The sequence below is a fragment of the Erinaceus europaeus genome, chromosome 4, assembly GCF_950295315.1.
Source record: "Erinaceus europaeus chromosome 4, mEriEur2.1, whole genome shotgun sequence".
Classification (NCBI taxonomy): Eukaryota; Metazoa; Chordata; class Mammalia; order Eulipotyphla; family Erinaceidae; genus Erinaceus; species Erinaceus europaeus.
Genome location: NC_080165.1, coordinates 102,503,748 through 102,531,634, shown reverse-complemented (window position 1 = coordinate 102,531,634; position 27,887 = coordinate 102,503,748). Strand labels below are relative to the sequence as shown.

At 47.2% G+C, this 27,887-nt stretch overlaps 1 protein-coding gene and 1 long non-coding RNA gene across 3 annotated transcripts; both read left to right on the top strand.

Annotated features, from left to right (window-relative positions):
* Positions 1-59: 59 nt before the first annotated feature.
* LOC132538129 (uncharacterized) lies at positions 60-27,887 on the top strand. Of its 2 annotated transcripts, none has more exons than XR_009549555.1 (3): positions 60-300; positions 4,228-6,008; positions 27,561-27,887. It is a non-coding gene; the product is annotated as an uncharacterized LOC132538129 (long non-coding RNA). The 2 variants fall into 2 exon arrangements; XR_009549556.1 differs by having other exon boundaries at positions 3,226-6,008.
* On the top strand, positions 317-3,219 carry KCNA6 (potassium voltage-gated channel subfamily A member 6). Its single transcript, XM_007527826.3, has one exon. The coding sequence runs from the start codon at positions 1,171-1,173 to the stop codon at positions 2,758-2,760; it is 1,590 nt and encodes a 529-aa protein (XP_007527888.1). The 5' UTR covers positions 317-1,170; the 3' UTR covers positions 2,761-3,219.

Below are 27,887 nucleotides of genomic sequence, written 5' to 3'. Positions count from 1 at the left end.
GAGGGGGCACGGGCGGGGCCTGCCACGTCACTTGGAGAGTGTTGGGGAGGAAGGGCAGAGCTCGGAGTCCAGCGGCTGCAGCTGCAGCGCCTGCAGCCAACCCGGGCTTGGGCAGCAGGGAGGCGGGTCCCTGCGCCCGGCTCGGGGCAGCCCCAGGCACGGGTGTGTGTGTGTGGGTCCTTCTCCTTTCCAAGGCCCGCGGCGGCACTGCGCCCGGGGAGGCGGCAAGAACAACGACCTTGGCCAGAGTGCGGACACTGGGCGGAGGCCGAACCGCGGGGAGGCGCATCAGGCTGCCCGGTACGCCTCAGGGTGCTGGAGCCGGGGGGGCGCCCTGCGGCCTGGAGGGTGGACCCCGGTGTCGGGTGTTAGGGGAGATCGGGACGCTGGGAGGCAGACTCGGAGGGGCCAAGCTGCGCGTCTCACACCAGCTGGCGGTTGCACACTCCCCACCCCCAAGTGAACGCCTGCACTCCAAAGCGACCCGCATAACTGGGGCGCGGCGGTGAACCCCCTGCACCAGGACCTCCCATTGCAAGGGCGCGGGGTTTGTGGGCTCACGGACCCCGCGAGCTCGGAATTGGAAAGCCCCACCCTTTTTGAGGGCGACGCCTGCAGGAGACTCGGGTGGCAGGGAGCTCGGGGCGCTGGGGGGGGGGGGCTGACTCTGAGGGTCGCCTTGTGGCTCACACAAGCTAGCGGTTGGACACACCCCTCCCGCAAGCGAGCCCCTGTACCCAGAGCGTCGTGCGTAACTGGGGCGCAGTGGTGAGTCCCCTGTTCCCGGGACCTTCCCAGACCTCCCTTTGCAAAGGAGCGGGGCTTGGGGGCTCGGGGCCCCCTCGAGCAAGCCAGGGAGCTTCGTTTCCCAAGAGGGCGCCTCCTGTAGGGTCCCGAGGGCTCGGAGCTCGGAGCTCGGGGCTCTGGGCGCCTGGGTCTAAGGGGCCCAGCTGCACATCTCACACCATTTGGCGGCTGCAGCCTCCACTCCCAAAGCGAGCTTCTGCACCCAGACGCTGCTCCCATAACGCGTGGGAGGGGGTGGAGGTGAGCCCTCTGGGCCCGAGACCTCTCCCTTGCAAGGGAGCGGGGTTTAGGGGTTCGGGGCCAGGGAGCCCCACCCTAAAAGAGAGCTCTGACTGTAGGGCCTCGAGGGCGGTGCACTGAGCCATGCGCTCAGAGAAGGCACTGGCCCTGGGGGCGCCAGGGGAGGCACCGGGCCCTGAGGCTGAGCGGGAAGCTGGGGGCGACTTCCCGGAGGCGGGGGGCGGCGGCTGCTGCAGCAGCGAGCGGCTGGTCATCAACATCTCCGGGCTGCGCTTCGAGACTCAGCTGCGCACCCTGGCGCTGTTCCCCGACACGCTGCTGGGGGACCCCGGGCGCCGCGTCCGCTTTTTCGACCCCCTCCGCAACGAGTACTTCTTCGACCGCAATCGGCCGAGCTTTGACGCCATCCTGTACTACTACCAGTCGGGGGGCCGGCTGCGCAGGCCGGTCAACGTGCCTCTGGACATCTTCCTGGAGGAGATCCGCTTCTACCAGCTGGGCGACGAGGCCCTGGCGGCCTTCCGGGAGGACGAGGGCTGTCTGCCTGAAGGCGGGGACGAGGAGAAGCCGCTGCCTGCACAGCCCTTCCAGCGCCAGGTGTGGCTGCTCTTCGAGTACCCCGAGAGCTCGGGGCCTGCCCGGGCCATTGCCATCGTGTCGGTGCTGGTCATCCTCATCTCCATAGTCATCTTCTGCCTGGAGACGCTGCCCCAGTTCCGTGCGGATGGCCGGGGTGGCAACGGAGGCGGTGGGAGCCGGAGCTCACCCGTTTCCGGGGGGACCCAGGAGGAGGAGGAGGATGAGGACGATGCCTATGGATTGCATCCAGGCCTCTCAGGAGGCGGGGGCGTGGTGACTGGAGGCTCTCCCTCGCTTAGCACCCTCGGGGGCTCCTTCTTCACTGATCCCTTCTTCCTGGTGGAGACGCTGTGCATCGTCTGGTTCACCTTCGAGCTGCTGGTGCGCTTCTCCGCCTGCCCCAGCAAGCCTGCCTTTTTCCGAAACATCATGAACATCATCGACCTGGTGGCCATCTTCCCCTACTTCATCACGCTGGGCACTGAGCTGGTGCAGCAGCAGGAGCAACAGTCCACCAGCGGAGGGGGAGGCCAGAACGGGCAGCAGGCCATGTCGCTAGCCATCCTCAGGGTCATCCGGTTGGTAAGGGTCTTCCGCATCTTCAAGCTGTCGCGCCACTCCAAGGGGCTGCAGATCCTGGGCAAGACGCTGCAGGCCTCCATGCGGGAGCTGGGGCTGCTTATCTTCTTCCTCTTCATCGGGGTCATCCTCTTCTCCAGCGCTGTCTACTTTGCCGAGGCAGATGATGAAGATTCCCTCTTCCCCAGCATCCCTGATGCCTTCTGGTGGGCCGTGGTCACCATGACCACCGTGGGCTATGGAGACATGTACCCCATGACGGTAGGAGGCAAGATTGTGGGGTCGTTGTGCGCCATTGCGGGCGTCCTCACCATCGCCCTGCCGGTGCCCGTCATCGTGTCCAACTTCAACTACTTCTACCACCGGGAGACGGAGCAGGAGGAGCAGGGTCAGTACACCCATGTCACCTGCGGGCAGCCCACGCCGGACCTGAAGGCTACTGACGGTGGACTTGGCAAACCCGAACTCTCGGAGGCCCCAAGGGAGCGGAGGCCCAGCTACCTGTCTACCCCACATCGGGTTTATGCGGAGAAAAGGATGCTGACAGAGGTGTGACCGCCAGAGACAGGCCAGAACATGCAAGCCAATTTTTCAAGGGTCCTTCTCATTCTCTACCACTTTCCCCACAAACGCCAGCTGACTCCCCAGGACTCCCTCCCCTGTACCTGGCAAGTGGTATCAGGGACCAAAGGCCTGGACTGTCAGCCCTGCTGCATTCACTTTTGCACCATTTAAATGACATTCTTGAGATTCTGACGGTGCCACTTCTTTTCATGCCCGTCTTCAGTCGTATGGACCAGATCTCCATCTGACATCCCCTCGAGACTCTTTATCACATCTGGGACTTGGAACAGCACCAAGAACAGAGCTGCCACAGGATGGGGACCAGGCCTGCCTGGGTCCTGTTTCTCCCTGACTATCCTTTGCTTTGGGGCATGCGTCAGTCTTAGCTTCTGGCCACCCTGTAACTAACATAAGCCAGAGTACAGAATCAATTCTCATCTTGCTATCTCTTTCTAGGGCCCAGTAATCCCTGCTGGGCCTCCAACTGAGGACCCCAGGGGAGAGAAGCTTTTGTGTGCAACCTGCAATTCTGCTGTTCATCCTTCAGCACAGATAGAATTCGAGAAACTGCCATTCGACTGCTTGGAGGAGACTTGAGGTCTGCCCTGGCCCCAGGGTGCCAGTGGATTCTTGGAGTTGTGTCCTGCAGAGTAGACACAGGTCTCTGCTTTTTCCACATTGCCCACCCTACTCTGACCTCCTCACTCTCTCTAGTACCTAGGAAGGTCACTTCTCAGTACCAAATACTTTTTCTGTGCCAGTGCCTTCCTGTGCAGAAGAACTGGAAAAAAAAGTGGGGTGGTGCAGTTGCCGGAGAAAAAACTGAGGAGATTCAAAGCAACAGACTGAACTCCTGAAGACTGGTGCCACTCAGACAGATGCTGTCTGTCACCTGGGAGGGACAGAGCCATCTTGTTGTAGGGGCAGATGTTTCCTCTGCCCCTTTCCCTGTCTCTTTTGTCTTTTTCATGGCTTCTGAGGTAGGATTGCAGGAGAAGGCTTACTAAGGCAGATGCTACAGGTAGGACAAAGTGAGCACTAGCTGCTGATGAGGGTTCTTGTCACGTGTACTATGCAGCGTGTGGTGAAGAGGATGGTGAAGTGGATGTCTTTTCACCCTTTAGCAGGAAGGCTGCTGGTTAGACTGCTTGGCGGGTCCTTCCAGAGCCAGGAGGCAGCCTTAATGGAGATCTGGGTTTCTGCAAGTCTGTGAGAAACAAGAGTCCCTTCTTCAGAAACCTGTTCTTTCAGGCCTCTTTGCTGACAGCCTGACCCTTAGAAATATTTCTTTCTGCTGAGTCAAACAGACCAAGGTATGCTGTCTCCCTTAGAGCTGCTCAGCCCTGCTCTGGCTGGTGAATGAGTATGCAGGTGTCCTCATGCTGACTAAGCCATTTTCCTCCATCTTGAATCTGCTGCCTGTCACCTCCTGCCCTTCCTCCCTCGTGCTTCTCCTAGTGACACTGCCATTTGTCTGCTGCCTTGACACACCTTGACATGCTGCTCTGAGCTCCTCTGGGTACAGCTCTGACACCACAAAGAACTGTTACCTGTCTCATTGCTCATCTGGACTTTAAGACTCTGGTGAGATTTTTCCGGATCCTGTTTTTCTCGAAGAGCAATTGATGGGGGTGGGGGTGGGGTGAATGGTCTTTTGAGGATTTGTTTGAGAGGCATCACATCTCCTGGGAATGTGGAGGTACTGGGTAGGAATCTGGATGGGCCACAGCTTTACAGGGTAACTTTGGCGCCATATTTCCTTTTTGTGCCTCAGTTTCTCCACCCACTCCATGGGAACACTCATATCTTCCCCTCCCTACCTCATGGGGATATGGTTAGACTCATCTGGGGACCGTGCTATGCAAATTTATGCATTTTACATGGAACTTGATTTTCAGCTTATGGCTGTCTCTCTGTGTCCCAGTGGCAAGATCTGCCCCTCCAACCCCCCTAGAATCCAAAGCTTAAAACTATTCTGGGCCATTAGCTCCTTCAGTCCATCCCTTGACTACTTGAACTGGATGTCTGTCTGTCAGTCTGTCTTTTCACCCTTTAGCGGGAAAGCTGCTGGTTAGACTGCTTAGTGGGTCCTTCCTGAGCCAGGAGTCAGCCTTAATGGAGAGCTGGGCTTCTGCAAGTCTGTGAGAAACAAGAGTCCCTGCTTCAGAAACCTGTTCTGAGGCCAGGGATGGATGGGCTCTCTACATCTTTCTGGCTACTCCTGGTTCCTGGGGACCTTTGCAGAAGGACCCCACCAGGCCCCAAAGGGATGGTCCCAGCTGAGGGCACATATAAGAGCATGCATGAAGAGCCTGCCCCCTCCCCTCACCCCATCCTCATCACCATTCTTAATGAAACACTTCCTTTTTCAAGTCAGAGCAGGCCTGGAAGCAAAGGGTTTGTGGAGAGCTGGGCTCTCCAGGGACTCTGGTTGCCATAGCAACTTTCCAGACAATTCTCTCTACCCTCTGATTTGGGCAAGCAGGGAGCACTGGAGTCTCTGTCCTCCCAGCTTCTGAGACTGGAACACCTTTCCCATGGTGATAGCTTAGGGCCTGGAAGTGCTGAGATAGGGCAGATGACTGCCAGAAAATGAGGGGGACTGGAAGCAGGAACCTCCCCCGCCCCCACCAGCCTTCCTTCCTCAACCTTCCTTCCCGGTTGGATTCCTTCCACTGAAGTTGCCTCATCTCACTTTGCTGGAGTCCTCAGAAACTTCACCCAGATTCTGAGAACTTCCAGCTAAGATGGACTGTGTTGTTGACACCTTTCTCAAAGTGACAAGGGTAAACTTGGAGATGCCCACCTGGGGAGGCCATAATAGCTTTAGACCAGAATGGCATCAGTGCTGGAGGCTCTCCTCACAGAGAGGCTGAGAAACACTCCTCTTACTTCCCGGGCTCCACACCCAGGCAGATACTTCTGGGTGGCTCTTTCCAGGACATCGAAGAAGAACCAAATGGCTGTGCCCTGACCTAGTTTCTGTGAAGGATTTTTGCCAAAGTGATTCCTCTATCACCGGGAGCCTCTTCCTGTGGATTTTGTGCCCTGAGTCACAGGCTGGGAATCAGCTGGGATAGCCCTGTGACAGCTGCCAGCCAGGGCGGGGCTCACCTGACGCCAGCTGGCAGGAGTTCCCAGAGGTCCTTCTGGATCCAGGCTCAGCCTAGCCTCGGGTCTCCCTCCCGCCCGATGCTCCCTCAGGAGAGAGGGGACAGCTGGCTGCCTTGGCCTGAGAGGTACGTTCTGCTCTGCTCTTGGGGTTTTCATACCTGGCTTAGTCCTTTGGGCCAAATAAGAACTTGATCTGAGGAGAGAGGGTGGGGAGTGTGCCTTGGTTGAATCAAGGTCTAGATTTCACCTTTCCTCAGTAACCATCATGTTTTTTGTTTTGTTTATTTTTCTAGGACTCAACTTTAATCTCTGTTTTTGTTCCCTCAAGCTTGCTTCTCCTCTGTTTAATCATAGCCTTTCCTCTGCACTCTACCCTTTTCTTTCTACTCATCATCACTGTCTCTGTCTCTTTTTTTATTTATTTAATTTATTTATTCCCTTTTGTTGCCCTTGTTGTTTTCTTGTTGTGGTTATTGTTGTTGTTATTGATGCCATCCTTCTTGGATAGGACAGAGAGAAATGGAGAGAGGAGGGGAAGACAGAGAGGGGCAGAGAAAGACAGACACCTGCAGACCTGCTTCACCGCCTGTGAAGCAACTTCCCTGCAGGTGGGGTGCCAGGGGCTGGAACCCGTATCCTTACACCGGTCCTTCACTTTGCGCCACCTGCGCTTAACCTGTTGCGCCACCGCCCAACTCCCTCTGTCTCTTTTTTTATAGTTTTATTTATTAATGAGAGAGAGAGAGAGAGAGAGGGAGAGAGAGAGGGAGAGAGAGAGGGAGAGAGAGAGAGAAAGAGAGGGGGGGGAGGCAAGAAAGAGAAAACCAAAGCAGTACTCTGATATATGTAATGAGGACTGAACTTGGGACCTCATGCTTCAGAGTCCAAAGAGTTATCTACCTCTTGGGTTACCATCTTATTCTCCTTCTCCCCTCCCCCTCCCTTCCCCTCCTATCCTCCTTCCTCCTTTCTTCCCCCAACCCCCTTTCCTTCCCCTCCCCCCTTCTTCTTCTTTACCTGCATGATGAATCTACCACTCACAGTGGGCATTTCCCTCTCTCTCTCTCTCTCATAGAGACAAATTGAGAGGGAAGGAGGAGACAGAGAGAGAGAGTGGATTGAAGGTCACCAGACCATTGATTAGGACAGCTTGTCTATCTTCCATGCTGGAGGTCACAGAGCACAGGGTAAGCCTCCAACATCAGGCCATTGGGACTTTGGGGGAGGTTCTAGAAATTTCTGAAGTGGAGGGTGGTGACACTTGCACAATGCTATGTGAGAGCTAAAAAAGTCATTGAGTTGTGGGGGGAAAAATGACACAAGATTAATGATTTTGTCACTAGGAGAAGGGTTTTCTCAACCCCCAAGTATCCTTTCTCTAGGCTAATCTGGGGCGAAATGAGAGCTTCGCTCTTCTACCAGATGGGGATACTTTAGAGCTTCTGATAAATAAATTACTTCTTGTGTACAGTGCCAAGGACTGCTTTTTTTTTTTAAATTTTTGATAACCAAGTTAAATCCCTACTGGACTTGCCTGCTTTGCCTTCTCTCTAAAGATAGGTCACTTTATTTCTAGTAAGTGTGAAGCATAATTAGAACATTTTGAGCTATGAAAGTTTATCAGATATTATTTATGATATGAGGCCAGAAAAGGGAGGGAGTTTCCCAAGGACACTGGCTAACGGATTTAGATTGGGAGGCAAAGCCCTGCCCCCCCACACCCCTTCTGCACTGGTCCCCTTAGAGCTCCTAAAGAAACTGCACAGGGGTTCTTTTTCCCAGCTCCACTTCCCCTCCTTCTGAGATTATTACCTTGTGGGTGGGATACTTGAAGTCAGGTGCTTTGGGTAAAAAGAAGTTGGGGGAAGGTGTGCCCCACAAATGCTTCTAGCTGAGCAGTTCAGACAAGAATGCCCCTGCTCCTCACTTCAGAGGAATTTAAGACACATTCCTTGCTTTCAGATACCTTGTCACAGTGAGTCAGATGTTCTGGGTACAAATCTCACCTCTGGTAACCACGGGGGTGGCTCTGAGGTCACTCACAGTCACTCTTCTCTCTAGGGAGAACTTTCCTCTGACACTTCCAGTGCATTTGTTTGTCAATCCTTCTCTCCACTAGTGGAGCCCTGGCTGTGGGCAGTACTTCCGGGGCCTAGGAAAATGTGTCCTTTGGGGTTGAGCTGGCTGGTTTGACTATGCTTTATTGTTCCCAGAAGCAAGCAGTGTGACTAAATTCTAGTTAGTCAAGGTCACATGGAACAAAAAGAAATACATTCTTTTTATTTCTTGAACCTGGGACTTGGAGCCTAAGGCATGTAAATCTTTTTGTATAACTATTAGGCTGTTTCTCCTACTCTTATTTCTCTCTCTCTCTCTCTCTCTCTCTCTCTCATGCCAGGGATTGAACCTAGGCCCTCACATTTGGGTAATGTGCACTCCACCACTAAGCTACACTGCTAGCCCCAAATATTATTATTATTGATTTTTTTTTTGCCACCAGGATTATTGCTGGGGCTTTGTGCATGAATGACAAATCCATCATTTTCTGTTTTCTTTCCTTCTCTTCTTTTTGAATTTTGTAGGGCAGAAAAATTGAGAGTAGGGGGAGATAGGGAATAAGAAAGAGATAACTGCTTCACTGCTTGTGAAGCTTTTGCCAGCAGGTGGGGACCAGGGACTTGATCCTGGGTCCCTGCGTGCTGTAACATGCATGCTCTCCTGGATGCCCTACCACCTGGCACCCCAACCCCAATTTTAAAGCACCACTACAGCCTCATCATGGCTCTTCTGAAGAGGATCCCCCATCCCTTTAGTTTGTCATGCTGTCAACCTGCACCCCCAGATGCTCTCTGCCCTTAGAATCTCCTGGCAGCCTCAGCACAGGAGGTGGGGAGGGCAGGCAGAGCCAGGATCCTGGGCCAGAGCAGAGCGGACATTTCAGAGGAGGCTGCAGTCTCGAGGCCTGCCCGAGCTGCTATTTTTTGCCTTGCTCGCTCTGCTGTGCTGGCTTGACAACCGCTGTCTCCAGGAGACAGAGGGACCTGCTCTCAGCAGCAGAGACACTTCCTTCTTCAGAAGAGCCTAAGAATCCAGTCCTGTGGATGGAAAGGGAAGAGGTATGGCAGGACCCACCCCTGTCCAGAAAGTGGGGGCCTGACTCTGGGGTCCCAGAGCTAAGATTTCCTCCTTAGTGGGGGCAGTGCTGGCGAGAGCAGGTATTTCAGACACATCCTGTTCTTTCCAGTTACCTGTTCATGACCCTGGACTCTGGAGCCAGATGTTCTGAGTTCAGATCCCATCTCTTGTGATCAAGGTGGTGGAACATGGAACTTGAATGTGTGAAACTTTGAGTTTGGTCCCTGGGACCATATAAGGCAGGGTGAGACTCTGATTCTTTCTCTCAACAAATAAATGATCTTGGAGTCTCAGGCATAAGATTCACTTTGCATAACCGTTATATTGTCTCTTAAGCCCCCAGAAGTACTTTTTAATAGAAAGGGACCTCTTACATTTAAAAAAAAAAAATCTAAGAACAGGAAAGCTATCAGGGGAGGAGATGGGATACAAAGTTCTGGTGGTAGGAACTGTGCAAAGCTGTACCTCTCTTATCCTATGGTTTTGTCAATGTTTCCTTTTTATAAGTAAAAAATTAAAACAAACACACACACACACACACACACACGCACACACACATACAATCTACAAATCACACCCAGCTGAGCCCAGTTGAGCTCATATGTTACCATGAGTATGGACCCAGGTTTTCGCTCCCACTTCCCACCTGTAGGGCATTATTTACTAGCAGTGAGGCAAGTCCAAAGGTGTCTCATTTTCTCTCCTTCTCTGTCTCCCTAGCCCCCCCTCAGTTTCTCTCTGTCTTGTATTTAAAAATAAAAAAATGGACTCCACTATCTTGAGGAATTTCCCATCTATTCCCATATTTTGGTAGTGTTTTGAGCATGAATGGGTGTTGGATTTTGTCAAAGGCTTTCTCTGCATCTATTGAGATAATCATGTGGTGTTTGGTTTTGCTTTTATTGATGTGGTAAATGACATTGATTGACATACATATGTTGAACCAGCCTTGCATTCCTGAGATAAATCCCACTTGGTCGTGATGAACAATCTTTTTGATATACTGTTGTATCCGGTTGGCCAGGATCTTGTTTAGTGTTTTGGCATCTATGTTCATCAGAGATATTGCTCTGTAGTTTTCCCTTTTTGTTGTGTTCCTATCTGCTTTTTGTATCAGGGTGATGTTGACTTCATAGAAGGTGGAAGGGAGTGTTCCTGTTTCTTTGATCTTGTGGAAAGCTTTAGAAGTATAGGTATTAACTGTTTCCTGAAGGTTTTGTAGAATTCGTTTGACAGAGAGAAATCGAGAGAGAGGGGGAAGACAGAGAGGGAGAGAAAGGTAGATACCTGCAGAATTGCTTCACTGCCCATGAAGCGACCCCCCTGTAGGTAGGGAGCCGGGGCTTGAACTGGGATCCTTAAGCTGGTCATTGCACTTTGCACCATGTGCATGCTCTCCCCTCACCTCTCTTATAAAGAAACAAAGAATGAAAAAATTGGACTGAGGAGTCACTTTGTGATTTTATGGGTAGTATCATGCTTGCACATGGCCCTGACTCATCCTTGGCATGGAATTAAAAAAAAGAGAGAGAAAGAACTAAGTGATTGAATGCTTGTGAAGGATCATATGGCTCAGCTGTGTTCTTCCATGACTTTTTCCTGACATGGAGCTGGGAGGAGACTGACCAAGGACCCAGGTAGAATGATGGATTCTTTAAGTGCCCTGTAGGCACAGAGATGGCCTTTCTTCATGTGCTTGGGACAGAAGTTATTTGAAATTTTAAATACATATCAATGGAAAATGTGACCCAATTTAGTGATAAGATATTCTCTCTCTTTCTCTCTCTCTTCTGTGGAGAGAGAGAGAGAGAGACAGACAGACCAGTGCACTGCTCTTCCAATTATTTTTTGTTTTTCTTGTTTTTATGCAGTACTGGGGATCAAACTTCATCTCTTACACATGATTGACTGTGAAACCACCTCTGTGACCATGAGATACCATGTTTTTCTGAAAAAAAAAAAATCACTTTTCTGAGAGAGAGAGAGAGAGAGAGAGAGAGAGAGATACACCAGAGCACCATTCTACTCTGGCATACGTGGTGCTTAGAGTTTCTATCTCCCCAGCTCTAATCTGTTTATTTACACACAGCATTATAGGAATGCATTCATTTGTAGGAAGTCACCTATTCTCACTTAATGGTGTATGCATAGACAATAAGATAAAGTCCTTCTCCTGCTCTTCCTCCTCCTTCTCCTTTTCCTCTCTCTCCCTTCTCCCTCTTTCCCCTCCTCCTTCTCTTTCTCCTCCTCCTTTCTGCTCCTTTCCCTTCTCCCTTTCTGTGTGTATAGAGTGTATAGGACAAGATTTACAAAAGCCATGGACTTTGTTACTCTGCTTTCCATTCCAAAAAAGTTCCCAGTTATCCCAGGCCTATTCTGAAATACTGCCCCCCCCCCCCCCAGAGGGAGAGACTCTCTAGCAGACTCCTGAAGCTTGTTGGGTCTGAGCCACAGTTTCTGGTACCAGGATGGCTGGCCCCGGGCCTACCTGTCTCAGTGCTACATCAGTCATAGTGCTGTGGTGCATTATACTTCCTCCCATCTTCTGTGTCCCCCACTGAGACAGACATTCCATTGAGTATCATATTGCATAAAAGAGCTCCTGTAGTCGCGTTCTTCCAGTGTGATTCGCAGAGCCTGGGCCTTAGATAGCACAGTCTCATGGGAAAAGATGCCCTCTTCCCATTTCAGAAACACTGCCTCCTTCAGGACACTCTCACACACATGCATATAAACATAAATACAGGGGAGCTATGGAGGGGATACATTAGTCCTGTGCTGACAGGCACAGCAGCAAAGGGCATTGGATGAGCATAAAGGAATCCAGGCTCAGAGCCCTCCTGAGCACAGAGAACACCTAGCAGAAAAGAGATCCTGGATGACTTAACTCTCAGCACCTGAGGGGTGAGATCTCACTGGGAAGCCCCAGCACCTAAATACCTGGCAGGGAGAAAGAACAGGTGATATTCTTGAAAACAGCATTTAGCGAAATGGGAGGAGGTGGTGGTGCAGCCAGCAAAGCACCCATGTTACCATGTGCATGGTCTTGGGTTCAAGCTCCAAGCCCCCTCCTGCAAAGGAGATAGTTCATGAGTGGTGGAGTAATGCTGCAGGTGTCTCTCTAGCGCATACACTCTCCATTTCTCTCTTTCTTGCCCTATTTCTCTCTGTCTCTACCAGAATTTTAAAAGGCAGGAAGTGACCACTGGGTGCAGGGAAAGGAAGGGGAAGGAGGGAGGGGGGAGAGAAGAGGAGAGAGGAAAGGAGGAAAATATGAGAAAAGATTGGTGTCTCTGGTGCTGTGTAGCTCACTGCTAAAATGTCTTTGTGTGGGGGTAGATAGCATAATAGTTAAGCAAATAGGCTGTCATGCCTGAGGCTCCCAAGTCCCTGGTTCAGTCTCCCACACCACCATAAACCAGAGCTGAGCAGTGCTCTCTGGTGGGGAGGAGGGGGGGTTTGAACCTGGGTCCTTGCACATTGCAAGAAATAAAGAAGGGAGGAGAGTGGAAAATAAAAAGGGTGAGAGAAAGGGGCTAGGTGGTGGCACACCTGGTTGAGCACAATGCTTAAGGACCTAGGTTTGACCCCCTGGTCCCCACTTGTAGGGGGAAAACTTTGCGAGTGGTGAAGCAGGGATGCAGGTGTCTCTCTGTCTCTCTCACCTCCTTTCCTCTTAATTTTTGTCTCTATCCAATAAATAAAGATAATTGAAAACATTTAAAAAATATTTTACTTATTTATTTATTAATGAGAAAGATAGGGAGAGAAGAACCAGACATCACTCTGGTAAATGTGCAGCAAAGGAATCGAACTCAGGACCTCATGCTTGAGAGCCCAATGCTGCATCCACTGCACCATCTCCTGGACACAAACAATTTTTTTAAAGGGTGAGACAAAGAGAGACACCCGAAGTACTGCTTCAACACTCATGAAGATTCCCCCTTGCAGATGTGGAATAGGGGCTTGAACCCAGATCATTGCATGTGTTAATGTGTGCACTCTACCAGGTGCACTGCCGCCTGGCCCTGCATTTCATTTGCAAACATCATCTTGTGTCTCTCATTATCTTATACAGTTATTACAGAGCCATCATAGTGCTTGAATCTCTATTTTGATAACCTGTCTCCTACTGCCATGTACCTAGATTGTTGCTAGTATTTCTTTAATTTGCTCATTTACTTATTTATTGCCACTAAGGTTATTACTGGGGCTCAGTGCCTGCATGACTCCATGGCTCCAGGCAGACATTTTTTTTTCTTTCAACAAGACAGAGGTTGAGAGACAGAGAGATAGAAAGGGGAAGGGACAGAGAGGAGAGAGAGACTGCAATATTGCCCTACCACTCCTATAGCTTTCCTTCTGCAGGTGCTCCCACACGGTGGCCCGGGGCTCAAGCCCAGGTCCTTACACATGGTAACTGCTTTTTAAAAATGTGTGTTCCAAGTGATTCTCCAAGTGATGCTTTGTTTTTCAAAGTCCACTGGTGTGTATTTCTTCTACTTTCATCACTCCTGTTCCCTTGCTCCAATTTGGATATTCGATCTAAGGTGGGGTCCATGTATTAAATCAAATGAATTTATTTATTTCTGGTCTGTGGAGCTTCACCACTCTAGGCCAGTATTTTGAAGTAGAGGCAAAGGGGGAAGGAAGAAAATGAAAGAAACCACAGCACTGAAGCTTCCTTCAATGTGGTGGGAGCTGGCCTCAAACCTGGATTGTGTACATGGCAAAGCAGTGCATTATCTAAGTGAGCGATTGTACTTTCCCCACAATTAGTTTAAGAAGCATCCTTTTTTTTCCATCTTTACTGGGGCTTTACCATCTTGTGGTGACCTTTTTAAATGTAAGGAGAGAGAGAGAGAGAGAGAGAGAGAGAGAGCTATCAAGGTACAGAAATTCTCCTAGTGCCCTGGGCTCTGAGGGACGGAACCTGGGTCACATGCATTACAAAACAGGCATCTTCCAGTTCCAAAAAGCATCTTTGAAAAACCTTCTCCAGAGATTTTAGTTTGCAGCCATGGTTGGGAATGGCTAATCTAAGGAATTCTCTGACAACACTAATTCAGCACTTTGACATTCAAATTCACTTTACATTTTACAGACCTCTTTCTCCTGTGGGCATGGAAACAGCCCCGCAAGGCAGAGCAGGGTTGATTGTGATCCACCGTGGCTGCCAAAGTGCACAGTGTCTCCCTCAGCCAGCATCTCTCCACCCAGCCCTGCAGTTCCCTTGAAAAGACTCGCCTGTGAAATCATCTCCTTCAGCTGCCTCCCTGGCCTGTGTAGCAATGACATTTGCTTGTGGGATTCTGTCTTTCCCTTCCCCTTCTGCAGCCAGGGAGGTGGTGCAGTGGATAAGTCTTGGCTCCTCAAGTACAAGGTCTTGAGTTCAATTCCCAGTGCTGTGTGTACCAAAGTGAGGCTCTGCTTCTTTTTCTTTCACAAAGCTACTGTGGACACTTGCTCTCCTCACACAAGCTCCCTATAAAGCACTCAGTTCCCTTGTTCTCCCCAACTCCACCCCACTTAGTTAGAGAATGACCCCAAGGGATAGGAAGTCTGGGGCCTGTGCAGTGTCTACCACCCCCATAAGCCCCAGGCATTCTCACCTTCAGCCCCCCACCATGTCCTCCTGTCTCCTCCTTCTGCGCCTTCCTCACGGAGCCCCCCTGAGCCCTCCTTCCAGGAGATGACCCAGAGTGACACTCCAGTGGTCACCTTTGATCAGTTCTCACAGCCACTGCCAGTGCTTCTCTCCCTGCACCCAGCTGCTTTCCCTCCCTTCCCTGGTGACCCCCTCCACCCAACTTTAAGGCCCACCATGATGTTGCATTAGGGGCTAGAGGGTCCCCTAGTGACTCACCCCCGCTGGACATCAGGCTGGTTTTTGGAGCTGGACAAGGGCAGGTAACTGCATGCGCCTCTCCACCGAGCTCCACTCAGAGACTATCTCTCTTCCCTGCTCTTCCTCTCCTGGCTCAAGTCTTTCCCCCTGGCTTCTTCATGGCCTGGAGAGGCTCCCAGCCACTGCGAGCTCCCGTGTCAGAATCCTGCAGCTGGTGCTGAGGCTGCTGTGTGGACCTGGGCAGGGAGGAGGCGGGGTTTGGCCTCTTAGACACTGCGGGCTGAAGAGCTGCTCCCCAGGGAACAGGACAAATGCTGACACCCCCCAATTCCTGGCACTACTCATGGGGCAGCCTTAGAATTGAGCAGAGACCTCACCCAGCAGACTTCTGGATGTTGCATATGGGTTTGGTGGGTGAATTGCTCAAGGTTCTCAGCTGGATCTCCCAGGAGAGTCTCTCCTCTACAGCTCCCCCCCCCCTTAAATTTTACTGGGGGCTAATGGTTTACAGTAATGGTTTAAAGACTTTTAGTTCGTAGGCACAGCCTCTCATCTTCCCCTTGACTCCCCTTGACCAGGACTGCACTATCCCTTCATCCTGTTTGTTGTTCCCTTCTTCCTGGAGTCCTTTGCCTTGGTGCAATACACTGCACACAGTCCAAGTGTCACCTTACACCCTCCCTTACTCTTAAGTTCTCCCTCTTATGCAATCACCTGGAGGGGGCTTTTCAGCCTCCTGAGAGAAGCTGGAAGGAGAGACTAGGCCGAGGGGGATGGAACTGGCCAGCTCTTTATTCAGAAAGCTATGAAAGCCACAGCCTGGCTCCCCCAGAATATAGCAGATAGTCTGCAGAATCAGAACTGTTCTAAAGGGATGTCCTTGATAGAAAGGTCATCAGAAGGTTCCAGAGCTCTATGCGGAGACCTTCTGAACTGTCCCTTGTCTACCAGGCTGAGCCTCCACTAGCCAGATCAGTGCTATCTGACCCTCTACTCCCTGATCAGGTGGGTTAGACAAGAGCTGAGCCTAAGCCTACTTCAACATGCTCCCCACCCCCAAGCTGTTGATTGGAACAGAAGGTCCTAATTCGATCTGGGCTTCTTTATTATCATTTTATTTTTATTGCCACTGGGGCTCAGTGCCTGCACAATGAATCCACTGCTACTGGTAACTGTCTTCCCCACCCCCTTAATTTTTATTGATAGGACAGAGAGAAATTAAGATGGGAGAGGGAGATATAGAGACAGAAAGATACCCATAGACCTGCTTCACCCTGCAGGTGGGGACTAGGTATTGAACTCAGATCCTTGCACATGATAACTTATGCTCTACCAGGTGTGCCAGAGCTCAGTTCCTCAATCTGGGCTTCTCTCTCAGGTGAAATGATGAAAAGCCTCCCAACCACAAGAGCTGACAGGGGTCTAGTCACAAGAGCACCGCTTCTCATTCTGTGAATGACAAAGCATTGAGGGCCTAGAAAGCTCCCTTGATTAGCTCAAGCCATGTGACTACTGAACTAGTTTTGAAGTCCAGTGGGTTTGCTCACTTAGTCTCTCAGCTATGAAGTCACACCTCTACAAGTCTCATCTCCTAGAAATCATAGCAGCTAGACATTGCATGGAGCCTTCCTAGAGAGAAAGACCTTAGTCTCAGGGACATCTGTGTTCAGATCACGCTCCCCCCCCCAACCCCTTCACAAATGTTAAGACCTATGGCACACTGGGCACATTTCTCACTCTCTTGGGGGGCAATCTTTTTGTCCCTTTAGCTATAAATGGGCACGTGTTCTGCTATTCCCAGAGAGACTGAGTGTTTTAATGAGGAATACACTATCCTTAGCACTGAATTAGTGCTCAGTAAAGCCCTTGTGGGCTCCAACTTGTGACACATCAGTTTCTTGACCCTGGGAGGTTCTGATTAGTGAACATCCCATGCTGTTCACTGACTGGCATTTGATGTGACTCAGGTGAACAACAGTTCACTTGTCCATCCTGGTCCTCACCCTCATTTGGAAATGAGAAAACTAATAAAAAGGAGAGCTGCTGTGGTGTATTCCTTCTGTCTCTGTTTCTCTCTTTGGGTTTACGTCTCTAACCTTCAATCTAGAGAAAAGAAAAGGAAAAAAAAATTAGTGGCCACTGGAAGCAGTGGAGCTATGCAGGCTCCAAGGCCCAGTGGTAATCCTAGTGGCAATACATCAACTAATAACTACAACTGCAAAACTATCTTCATGTCTTCTAAAATTTAGTAAAGATATTCTGGGCATATTTTAATATTAATAAGCACAAGTTAAAAAAGTTATACTTTGGGAGTTGGGTGGTAGCGCAGCAGGTTAAGTGCATGTGGCACAAAGCACAAGGGCCGGTGTTAGGATCCTGGTTCGAGCCTCTGGCTCCCCACCTGCAGGGGTGTCACTTCACAGGCAGTGAATCAGGTCTGCAGGTGTCTATCTTTCTCTCCCCCTCTCTGTCTTCCCCTCCTCTCTCCATTTCTCTCTGTCCTAGCCAACAACAACAACATCAATAATAATTACAACAATAAAACAACAGGGAATAAATAAATATTTTAAAAGTTATACTTCTAAGGCTGTATATATTTAAACAGAAATATCATGAGTATTTCACCACTCTCCTACAAATTCAGTTTTTCATGACTCTAGGCAATGATACTGCTTATCTCCTGTTCTATTATCTAGTGATTTCTCTTTTTTTTTAATCTTTTTTTAAAATTTAAAACAAATTTTTATTTATTTTCCCTTTTGTTGCCCTTGTTGTTTTTTATTGTTGCTGTAGTTATTATTGTTGTCATCATGTGAAGCAACTCCCCTGCAGGTGGGGAGCCAGGGCTCAAACCGGGATCCTTAGGACGGCCCTTGCACTTAGCACCATGTGCGATTAACCCACTGCGCTACCTCCCGACTCCCTATCTAGTGATTTCTTATAAGTGAATCCTTTGAAGTGGGATTTCTTTTCTTTTTACACTTACTTTTTAAAATTTTATTTAATTTTTTAGGAGCTCACAATTGGACAAAAGTCAATAAGTGCACATAGGAAGTAAATTACATAGATATTTCAATACATGTACACAATATTTTTTAATCAACAAAAGGGCTTTATACAAGCAACATTTTTTTTTGCATTATTTCAAGTGTATCTTTTACTTATGGCTTATATGTTTAAAAATCACTGCTAGGGAGTCAGGCGGTAGCACAGCGGGTTAAGCATACGTGGCACAAAGTGTAAGGACCGGCATAAGTTCCTGGCTCCCCACCTGCAGGGGAATCGCTTCACAAGCGGTGAAGCAGGTCTGCAGATGTCTATCTTTCTCTCCCCCTCTCTGTCTTCCCCTCCTCTCTCCATTTCTCCCTGTCCTATCCAACAACGACGACATCATAACAATAATAACTACAACAATAAAACAACAAAGGCAGCAAAACGGGAATAAATAAATAAATAATAATAAATAAATTAAAAAACACTGCTAAAATGCAATCAATACTGAAGAATATTGTAGATAATATCACTGTCTGTATCTTTTTTTCCCCTCTTGCCACTCCCATCACCAAAGGTCTGTGTCCCCATCTCCACTCCCATAGAAAACCACTATAGTTCTCCCAGTCTTAGAGGTTGCCATTTTTTTCACTTCTGTACACTCAGTTGTCTATATTCCACATATGAGTGAAACCATTCCATAGTTGTCTATTATCTCCTTACTTGCTGCACTAAGCATGATCTTCAATTCCATCCAAAGGACACAGTGTCATTTTATTGCTGAGTTATGAGTATATTATCTCATAACTTTTTTTTATCCAGTCATCTGTTGAAGAACATTTTGGTTGTTTTCAAGTTTTTGCTGATGTGAAGAAAGCCACTATGAACATGGGGGTGCACATATTCCCAGTGTTATTATATCTTTTGGGCAAATGCCTAGGAGTGGAATTGCTGGATCATAAGGTATTTCCATTTGTTTTTGTTTAAGGATTCTCCATACTGTTCTCCATAATGGCTGCACCAATTTGCATGCCATCAACAATGGAGTAGAGTTCCTTTCTCCATATCCTCTCCAACATTTCTCTTGTTTTATTGATGAAGTCCATTCTCACAGGTGTGAAGTGGAATCTCATTGTGGTTTTAATTTGCATTCCTCTAATGATGAGTGAACTAGAAAATTTCCACATGTCTGTGGGTCATGTGTATCTCTTCTTTAGAGAACTGTCTATTCATATCTTCTGCCTACTTTTTTTTTTTAATCTGGCTGTTCTTTTACTTTTTGTTGAGCTATATGAGTTCTTTATAGATGTTTGATATCAACCACTTATCTGCAGCGTAGTGTGCAAATATCTTCCCATTTGCTGGGTTTCCTATTTATCCTTATGGAATTTTCTTTTGATGTGTAGAAATTTTTCAATATAATATAGTCCCATTTGTTCATTCTTGTTTTTGTTTACCTTGTTCATGGGATGGAGTTTCCAAATACGCCTTTAATGTTAAGGTCCTGAAATGTTTCACCAATGTATTCTATGTATTTTATAGTTTCAGGTCTAATGTCCAGATCTCTGATCCATTTTGAGTTAATTTTGATGCATGGTGTTAGGTGGTGGCCTAGTTTCATTTTTCTACACCTGGCTGTTCAATTCACTCAACAGCATTTGTTAAAGAGACTTTCTTTTCTCCATTGGGCAGTTTTGGCCCCTTTATCATATATAATGTGCCTGTACATGCGTGGATATAGTTCAGGGCTCTCGGTCCTGTTCCATTAATCCATGTGTCCATTTTTGTTCCAACACCACACTATTTTAACTACTATTGCTTTGTAATGTGAACTGAAGTCAGGAATTGTGATGCCTTCATTTTTCTTCTTTTTCCTCAGGAATGCTTCTGCTATTCCTGGTTTTTTTTTAAAATAGTTTCACACAAATTTTTGGATAAGTTGTTAATTTCATTGAAATATGTCATTGGAATTTTAATAGCAATGAAGAATCGCATGATATTATCAATTTATCCTGATCTCTTTGTTTCTCCAATTTGTGTTGTTAGATGGCTTATTCATGACATCTCCTCTTTATTAATGTGGGCCTGTATTGCTATGAACTTTCCTCTTAATTTCTTTTTTAAATTTTGTCAATGACCCATGTGTTACTCAGAAGTATGTTGTCTCCAGACTTTAGGGGCGTTACTTTTCTTTTTCTTTTTTTGTTTTTATTTTTATTTACTGGATAGAAACAGGCAGAAGTCAAGAGGGAAAGGGGTGATAGAAGAGATACACCTGAAGCCCTGCTTCACCACTTGCAAAGCTTTCCCCCTACAGGTGGGAACTGGGGGTTCGAACCTGGGTCCTTGTGCATTGTAACAAGTACATTCACCCAGCCCTATTTCTTTTCCTTTTGTGGTTGATTTCTAGTATTATACCATCATGATCTGAGAAAATGCATTTTATGATTTTAATATTCACATATTTCTGTAGGCATATGGTCAATCCTTGTGAATGATCTGTGTGTACTTGAGAAGAATGTGTATTCATTTCTTTTGGGATGGAAAGTTCTGTATGTATGTTAGGTCCATTTTGTCTATGGTTTCATTTAGAACCACCATTTTCCTACTGAATTTTTGTCCAGATGATCAGTCTCTTGCTGTAAGTAGTATGCTAAGATCTCCTACTATTATTTGCATTACTACCAATATCTCCCTTGAGCATCATGTTTTATATTTGGTACTTGTTAATGAGTACTTGTTTTAAATTTGGAGAATATATATATATTTATTTGTTTTCATGTTTGGGGAGAGTTTTGCTTTATTGTATAAATGACAATTCAACAAGAGTATAAGTTAGATATAATTATATAACGGGAAGATAGGGAATTTATATTCAAGTATCTCTCTCATAATAAGTAGTTTACATATATTCAACATAATAAAATTTAGAATGTTAAAAAATTATTTACATCATAAAAATTTATAGAACAATTCCCACAAACTGAACTCAGAAACAGAGCAAGATTAACATTTATGTGAACACAAACTTTGAAAGACTATGGACCCTACTTTATATATTGTTTAAGGCAATCTCTGTAAGAAGTATGATCGAGATTCATAATTGCACAAATCTGAAAGGCTTTACATATCCCACTGCAAATCACACTGTTATCATGACTCATGAAGAAGTAGTGGTAGTACTTTATAAACTGCTTACTGTCCCGGCTTGCAAATTGTTTTGCTAATTCATACAAACTTTTTGGCTGCAAATCTTCAATGTCATAGGCCTGGGTCAGATTATACTCCTGCTTCCAGGTGGCATTTTCCTTTAAATTAGCATCTGTCAGGTTCAGGAGAATATATATTTATAGTATACATTTATAATGGTTATGTGTTCTTGTTGGATTGAGCCTTTGACAATTATATGGTGTCCCTCTCTAGCTCTAGTTACTTTCTTTATCTGAAAGTGTGTTTTATCTGAGATCAGAATTACTTTTTTTTATTTATAAAAAGGAAACCTTGACAAAACCATAGGATAAGAGGGGTACAACTCCACACAGTTCCCACCACCAGATCTCCGTATATCCCATCCCCTCCCCTGATAGCTTTCCTATTCTTTATCCCTCTGGGAGTATGGACCTAAGTTCATTGTGGGGTGCAAAAGGTGGAAGGTCTGGCTTCTGTAATTGCTTCCCTGCTGAACATGGTTGTTGACAGGTTGATCCATACTCCCAGCCTGCCTCTCTCTTTCCCAAGTAGGGCGGGGCTCTGGGGAAGCAGAGCTCCAGGACACATTAGTGGGGTTGTCTGTCCAGGGAAGTCTGGTCGGCATCATGCTAATATTTGAAACCTGGTGGTTGATAAGAGAGTTAACATACAAAGCCAAACAAATTGTTGAACAATCATGAGCCTAAAGACTGGAATAGTGCAGATGAATAGTTGGGGGGGGGGTCCTCCATTTTGTTGATAGCTAGTAGGCATATTTTAGTTATATTCCAAAGGGCCTATGGCTATACTAGTTTTTTTTTCCTGAGCCTGAAATCTGATATACCAGTGGATCCAAGTTACTGTCGGTGGAGATGATGTCATGGCTGCAAAAAGGACCAGAAAGCTGGATTAGGGAAAGAGAGTAGCTCCTGAATATGGGAAAGGGGTTATAAATATTGTTTACTGTAAACCCCATCGATTTGATTTGGTCTGGGGCCCATATTCAGCTTAGGTGACCGCTGCATCCCTGTAGATCTGAGCTCACATTCTGTAGTCATGAATAGGAACATTCCAAGCTGCCCCAATATCAACCCATCTTCCTCAGGTGTAGCATCCTTCCTTCAAAGGATAGAACATTCTCTACCACTGTTGATCCAAGTTGAGGGCAAGGTTTTATGGGGGGCCCACAAAGGGGTCTGTTTTGTTGTTCCTGATAGAGATGACTGGTAATAATGGAAAGAGGGATTTATTTGAGGTCTAGGCCTATCATGTCTGTTTGGGAATCTCAAGACTCCTTGTATAGGGCCTTAGCTGATGGGGTGGCCTGATAGTGACTAAAGAGTCATCATTAAAGTATGCCAGTGTCTTGCTCTTATTCAGCTTTTGCAGTCCTTGCTTTGCTAAGGTTAGCTTTGGAGTGAGTGAGAGAACTGTAATAGGAAGTAGGTGAGGAGGACCAGAAAGCTGAATCAGGAAAGAGAGTAGCTCCCAAATATAGGGAAAGTATATAAATATTGTTAACTGTAAACCCCATCGATATGGTCTGGGGCCCATAGTCAGCACAGGAGCCTATGTAACCTCTGGATCCCTGTATGTCTGAGCTCACATTCCATGGTGTGGCTAGCAGTTCTTGCTTAAAGGCATACTGTGCTAAAAGTGTCTTTCACACCCTTCAGTTCAATTTGAAGTTTTCCTCTATGCTTCCTAATTGCTTAGTGAATTCTGATTAAAGTTCTTCTTTCATGTTTTTTAATTTCTTGGAGAACTTTGGAGTTTTTCCTAACTCCTTAATGAAATATTATTTCAGGTCTTAAGTACGCTTCTCATAATGAGTTTTCTATAGTCTTTTTCTGATAGTCGCTCTACATTTAAATTTTCCTGGCGTACTTCTGTTTCATTTTTGCTTTTCTGAGTGGTCATGTTGTGAAGTTTGTTTTTACTATTTCTCTGCTGTTTGCACATTTATTGTGTTGGTTATTTCTGAGCCAACAGGTACTGCTATTATTATAATTACTAGCTTTCACTTTGTTTATATATTAGGTGATGGGGATTATGTTTCTTGTTATTACCTTGAGCTGTTTTTATCTCTATACAGTGTGTATATATGACTTCTCTGTTAGACTTCAGTCTGAATTCAAGCAGTGGGGGTTTGCTACAAGGTGGCAGTTGTGTTTGAAGAAGCAGGACTCAGTTTGCCACTTGGCCGTCAGCAGCCACCTATTATTACCTTTTACCTCCCAGCTGCCGCAAATGACCTTCTGTATATCTACTTAGTTTTTTTTTTTTTTTTGGGGGGGGGGCAGACCAGAATGGTCTAACAAATCCTTTGCTGCTGTGCTGTGACCCCACCAGCAGTTCAGCAGAGGTCAGAGGACCCCCCTCCCCCACAGTCAACACCCTGTGCAGCCTTGAGTGCTGTTGCTCAGAGACAGAATGGTGTCGCTTGTTGCCAGAACTCCCAGAGTCCGGGTGCTTGGCTTCAGTCCTGTGACCCCTCTCACCCTGTCCACACACACCCACACCGGTACCCGCCTGAGGTCTTGGTGTCAGTGGATGTCCCAGTTACAGTTTAGTGAGGTTTGTGGGCTTGATAGTTGTCAGCTATTTGTAGTTTGGGGGTAGAGTCTTTGCTGCTCACTGTTAGTCCATAGCTATGCCTCCCAGAAGTCTGATGTGGAATTTCTGTGCTAACAATTATGTATTCCTCTTCCTTCCTTCCTTCCTTCTTTTCTTCCTTCTTTCCTTTCTTTTTTCTAACAGAAAACTTGTTTTTAAAAATAGTTATTTACTTTTGGATAGGGATAGAGAAGCTGAAGGACCTGGTCATGGCACACCTGGTTAAGCACACACATTACAGTGTGCAAGGACCCAGGTTCAACCCCTCAGGGCCCACTTGAAGGGGAAAAGTTTCACAAGTGGTGAAGCAGGTCTGTAGGTCTCTCTCTCTTCTTCTTCCCTATTTTCCTCTCCCCTCTAAATTTCTCTCTGTTCTATCAGAAAAGGACAGTTAAAAATAAACTATTAAAAAAAGATGCAGAAGCTGAGAGAAAGAGAGACTTGCAGCACTGCTTCAGTGTCTGTGAAGCTTCCTTTCTTTATGGGGTAGGGGAGGTACCGGGGGCTTGAACCTGGGTCCTTGCACAACGTAACACGTGCGCAACTACTCAGCACACCACCACTCAATCCTATTTTATATTCCTTAATAGTTTTTACATGTCTCATAAAAATGCCCTCCAGAATATTAAGCCTGGACTGGGAGGAGTTGACAGAGAAATTACAGGACACTCAGCTAACCTGACTTCCATAGAAACAAGGAACAATTTTTCATATGAGAATGGCCCAGATGTTGCAAAATTCCTGAAATTCAAATTTCACTGGGAACCCTGTATTTATATTTGTTAGTCCTGACAGTTCTGAGAGAGGATATCAATCTTAGTCCACAAACCCAGTGGCACCCAGTTTCATGGTGGGCCTGGGTGCTCCAGAGCTGGTCACTCTAGCCTGCCAGCACCCATTCCCCCAGGGCCAGCTCATCTCTGTTGGGCTGTTACCATCATTGAAGTGTGGGTTCTTGCTTTGACTTCATTATTTATTTGCTCGTTTATTAATTTTTGTCTTTGTTTTCATTTTATTTATTTTGGATAGAGATAGAAATGTCCCCAGCTACATTGCTGTTTTTATCAACCCTTCTCAAAATTTTTGCTCATTGTTCTGTTTTTTAATCTCTTTGCTCAGGGTGACTCTTTCTCCCTCTTCCCACTGTGTAGTATCTGGCAGTATCATTTTTTTTTAAAAAAATTTATTATCTTTATTTATTTATTAGATAGAGATAGTCAGAAATGGAGAGGGGAGAGAGAGAGAAAGAGAGAGAAAGAGAGAGAGAAAGAGAGAGAGAGATAAAGAGACCTGTAGTCCTGCTTCACCACTGGTAAAGCTTTCCCTCTGCAGGTGGGGACCGGGGGCTCGAACAAGGGTCCTTGGGCACTGTAACATGTACACTCAGCCAGAGGCGCCACCACCCGGCCCCAGCAGTATCATTTAAAAAAAAATCTATCTATTTATTTATTTATTGGCTAGAGACAGGAAAACCAAGAGAGAAGGGGGAGATTAAAAGGGGGAGAGACACACACTTGCCAACCTACTTCACTGCTTATGAAACTCCCCCCACCCCCGGCCATTGTGATGAAGGCTTTGAACCCTGATCTCTGCACATAGTAATGTGTGTGCTCAGCGGGGTGTACCACCACCTGGTCCCTTCATTCCTCTGTGTAAGGGAAGAATCTGTGCTTCTTAACTTTGTTTTTGTTTGCTTGGGCAGTCACAGCATACTGTAGATCAGATGGCTTGACAGAGACTAATTTTTTTATTATTATTTCTGGAGACTGGACATCCATGGACCAACTAATTCAATTTCTTGAGAGGTTCACCCTGGTTACTACTCTGCAGACCATTCCTTTGCATCTTCCTACTGTACCTTCACCATACTTTTCCTCAGTGCATTCAGTGTCAGTCTTTCCCCTCTCTCCTTCCCTCCCCCCTCTCTTTCAAGATTTATTTATTTTGAACAGAGGCAGAGAGAAATTGAGAGAGCAGAGGGAGATCAGGACTTGAACCTGGGTCCTTGTGCATGGTAACATGTGCACTCTACCAAGCGCTTCACTGCCTGGCCTCCCCATGCCAGTTTCTCTTTCGTTCATAGATGCCAGTGTCCTAAACTCCAAATCCACATTCTGAAAGTTATTCTTTTTTTGCCTCCAGGGTTATTGCCGGGGCTCAGTGCCTGCACCACAAATCCACTGCTCCTGGAGACCACTTTTTCCCCTTTTGTTGCCATTATTGTTTTATCATTGTGTGGTTATTATTATTGTTGTTGTTGCTGTTGTTAGATAGGACAGAGAGAATTCGAGAGAGTAGGGGAGACAGAGAGGGGGAGGGAGAGAAAGATAGATACCTGAAGACCTACTTCACCCTCTGTGAAGTGACTCCCCTGCAGGTGGGAAGCCGGGGACTCGAACCGGGATCCCTTTGTGCTTCACGCCATGTGTGCTTAGCTACTGCCCGATTCCCCTGAAAGTGATTCTTATCGTCACGCTCCTCACAAAGACTCAAAGAGCTGAGACATTTGCAAAGCAACATAGAGAATCTCTGCTTGTCAACAAGGCACAACACTTATCAGCTGAACTCAGAATTCCCCTGTGATGTGGGGAGTGCAACCCATTTGAAGGTATGACTGCCCACTTCCCCAATATGCCCACTTCCCCAATAGCCACTACCAGACTTGTATGGGGGACAAAGGCAAGGATGCTTTCTATTTTATTTGTGGGGGTGTGTACATGCGGTTTTGTCACCTTGGGTCACTTTTTCACCCAGAGAGACAGAGAGGGAGAGACAGCACCTCCCGTATGGTGTAAGGGCTCAAACACGGGTGATGTGTTTTGTGAGGCCAGCACCCTACATGGTGAACCACTTCTTTTTACCTTCTCTTCTCTTCCTTTACCTGAGCACTGCTCAGCTCTGCATTTTGGTGATACTGAGGACTGAACCTAGGACGTTTTATGCTTCAGGCCAGAAAGTCTTTGCAGAACCATTTTGCTGTCACCCCAGCCCATGTGGTGAACTGTTTCTCCAGTCTAGGGAAGAGTTGTTTTAGAGAACCACACATAAGATTTGTTGTTCGTTAGTTCATTCATTCATTCATTCATTCATTCACTCACCACCGGGATTATCACTGAAACTCAATGTCTGCAGGATGGCTCTCCTATTCTAGGTGGCTAATTTTTGTTTTCCTTTTCCCCTTCATTCTTTCTCTCTCTCTTTTTTCTCTCTCTTCCCTAACCCCCTCTTTCCACCTCTTTCCATTGTTGGAGTTCAGTGCATGTATAATGAATCCATCATTCCTGGAAGCCCTTTTTTCTTTATTATTATTATTTCTTTCTATTTTATTTGGTAGGAGAGAAATTGAGAGTGGAGAGGGAGCTAAAGAGGGGGAGAGGAACAGAGACACCTACATACATGCTTCACAGCTTGTGAAGCTTCCCCCTCCCCCCTGCAAGAGGGGAGTGTGGTCTCAAACCTGGGTCCTCGCATGTGGTAATGTGTACTTTGCCAGGTGTGCCACCATCTGGCTCCTTTTATTTATTTATTCATCTCATTTTATCAAGATCAGACTTCAGGTCCTGAGTTCTATTCCTGGCTCTGCATGTGCCAGAATGCTGCTCTGGTTTCTCTCTCTCTCTCAAAAAAAAAAAAAAAAAAAAGTGGGGTGGGTGGGGATGAGGAGGAAGTGCAATTTCTGAATGACTGGCTTCAGCTGCATTCAGTCTGTGATACCTGGTTGTTTTCAGGTGTGAGCCATGGCTTGGGCAGGCAAGGCCAGCAACAGGGTGTTATGGGGACTCACCCCCTCCCCCCCCATGGAAGAAAGAAGCCGGGCCGTTTCTGAGTGTCTTGGTGCCCTTCTTCACACGGTTCGTCCTCACTAACTCCACTTCCTGTCTTGTTTCCTTCCTGGCAGGGAAAAGGCTGTTGCAGGGGTTCCAAGCAGGGACCCCTCTGTGAGGGTTTCTTGTGTCAGCTGGACAACTTCTCCAGGAGATGAAACCTGGCCTGGCGCCCTCTAGAGGCCTCCACAAGTGGTGCATGGACTAGAAACTGCTGAACTGGACCTGCTTGTTACAGAAGGCTTGGGATGCAGGGGTGAGACTGTGGGGGCGGGTGAAAGCCATGGTGTGAACAAAGAAGAGAAGGTATGTGTGTGGAGGGGGGCCAGGATCGGGGGACCCCGGGACATGCATGGATGTGCTGACAAGTCTAACAAATAAATATATGGCAAAGTCTTGGA

Excerpts from the sequence above, each read along its gene's own strand:
- KCNA6 (XM_007527826.3), top strand. The coding sequence starts at position 1,171 with ATGCGCTCAGAGAAGGCACTGGCCCTGGGGGCGCCAGGGGAGGCACCG.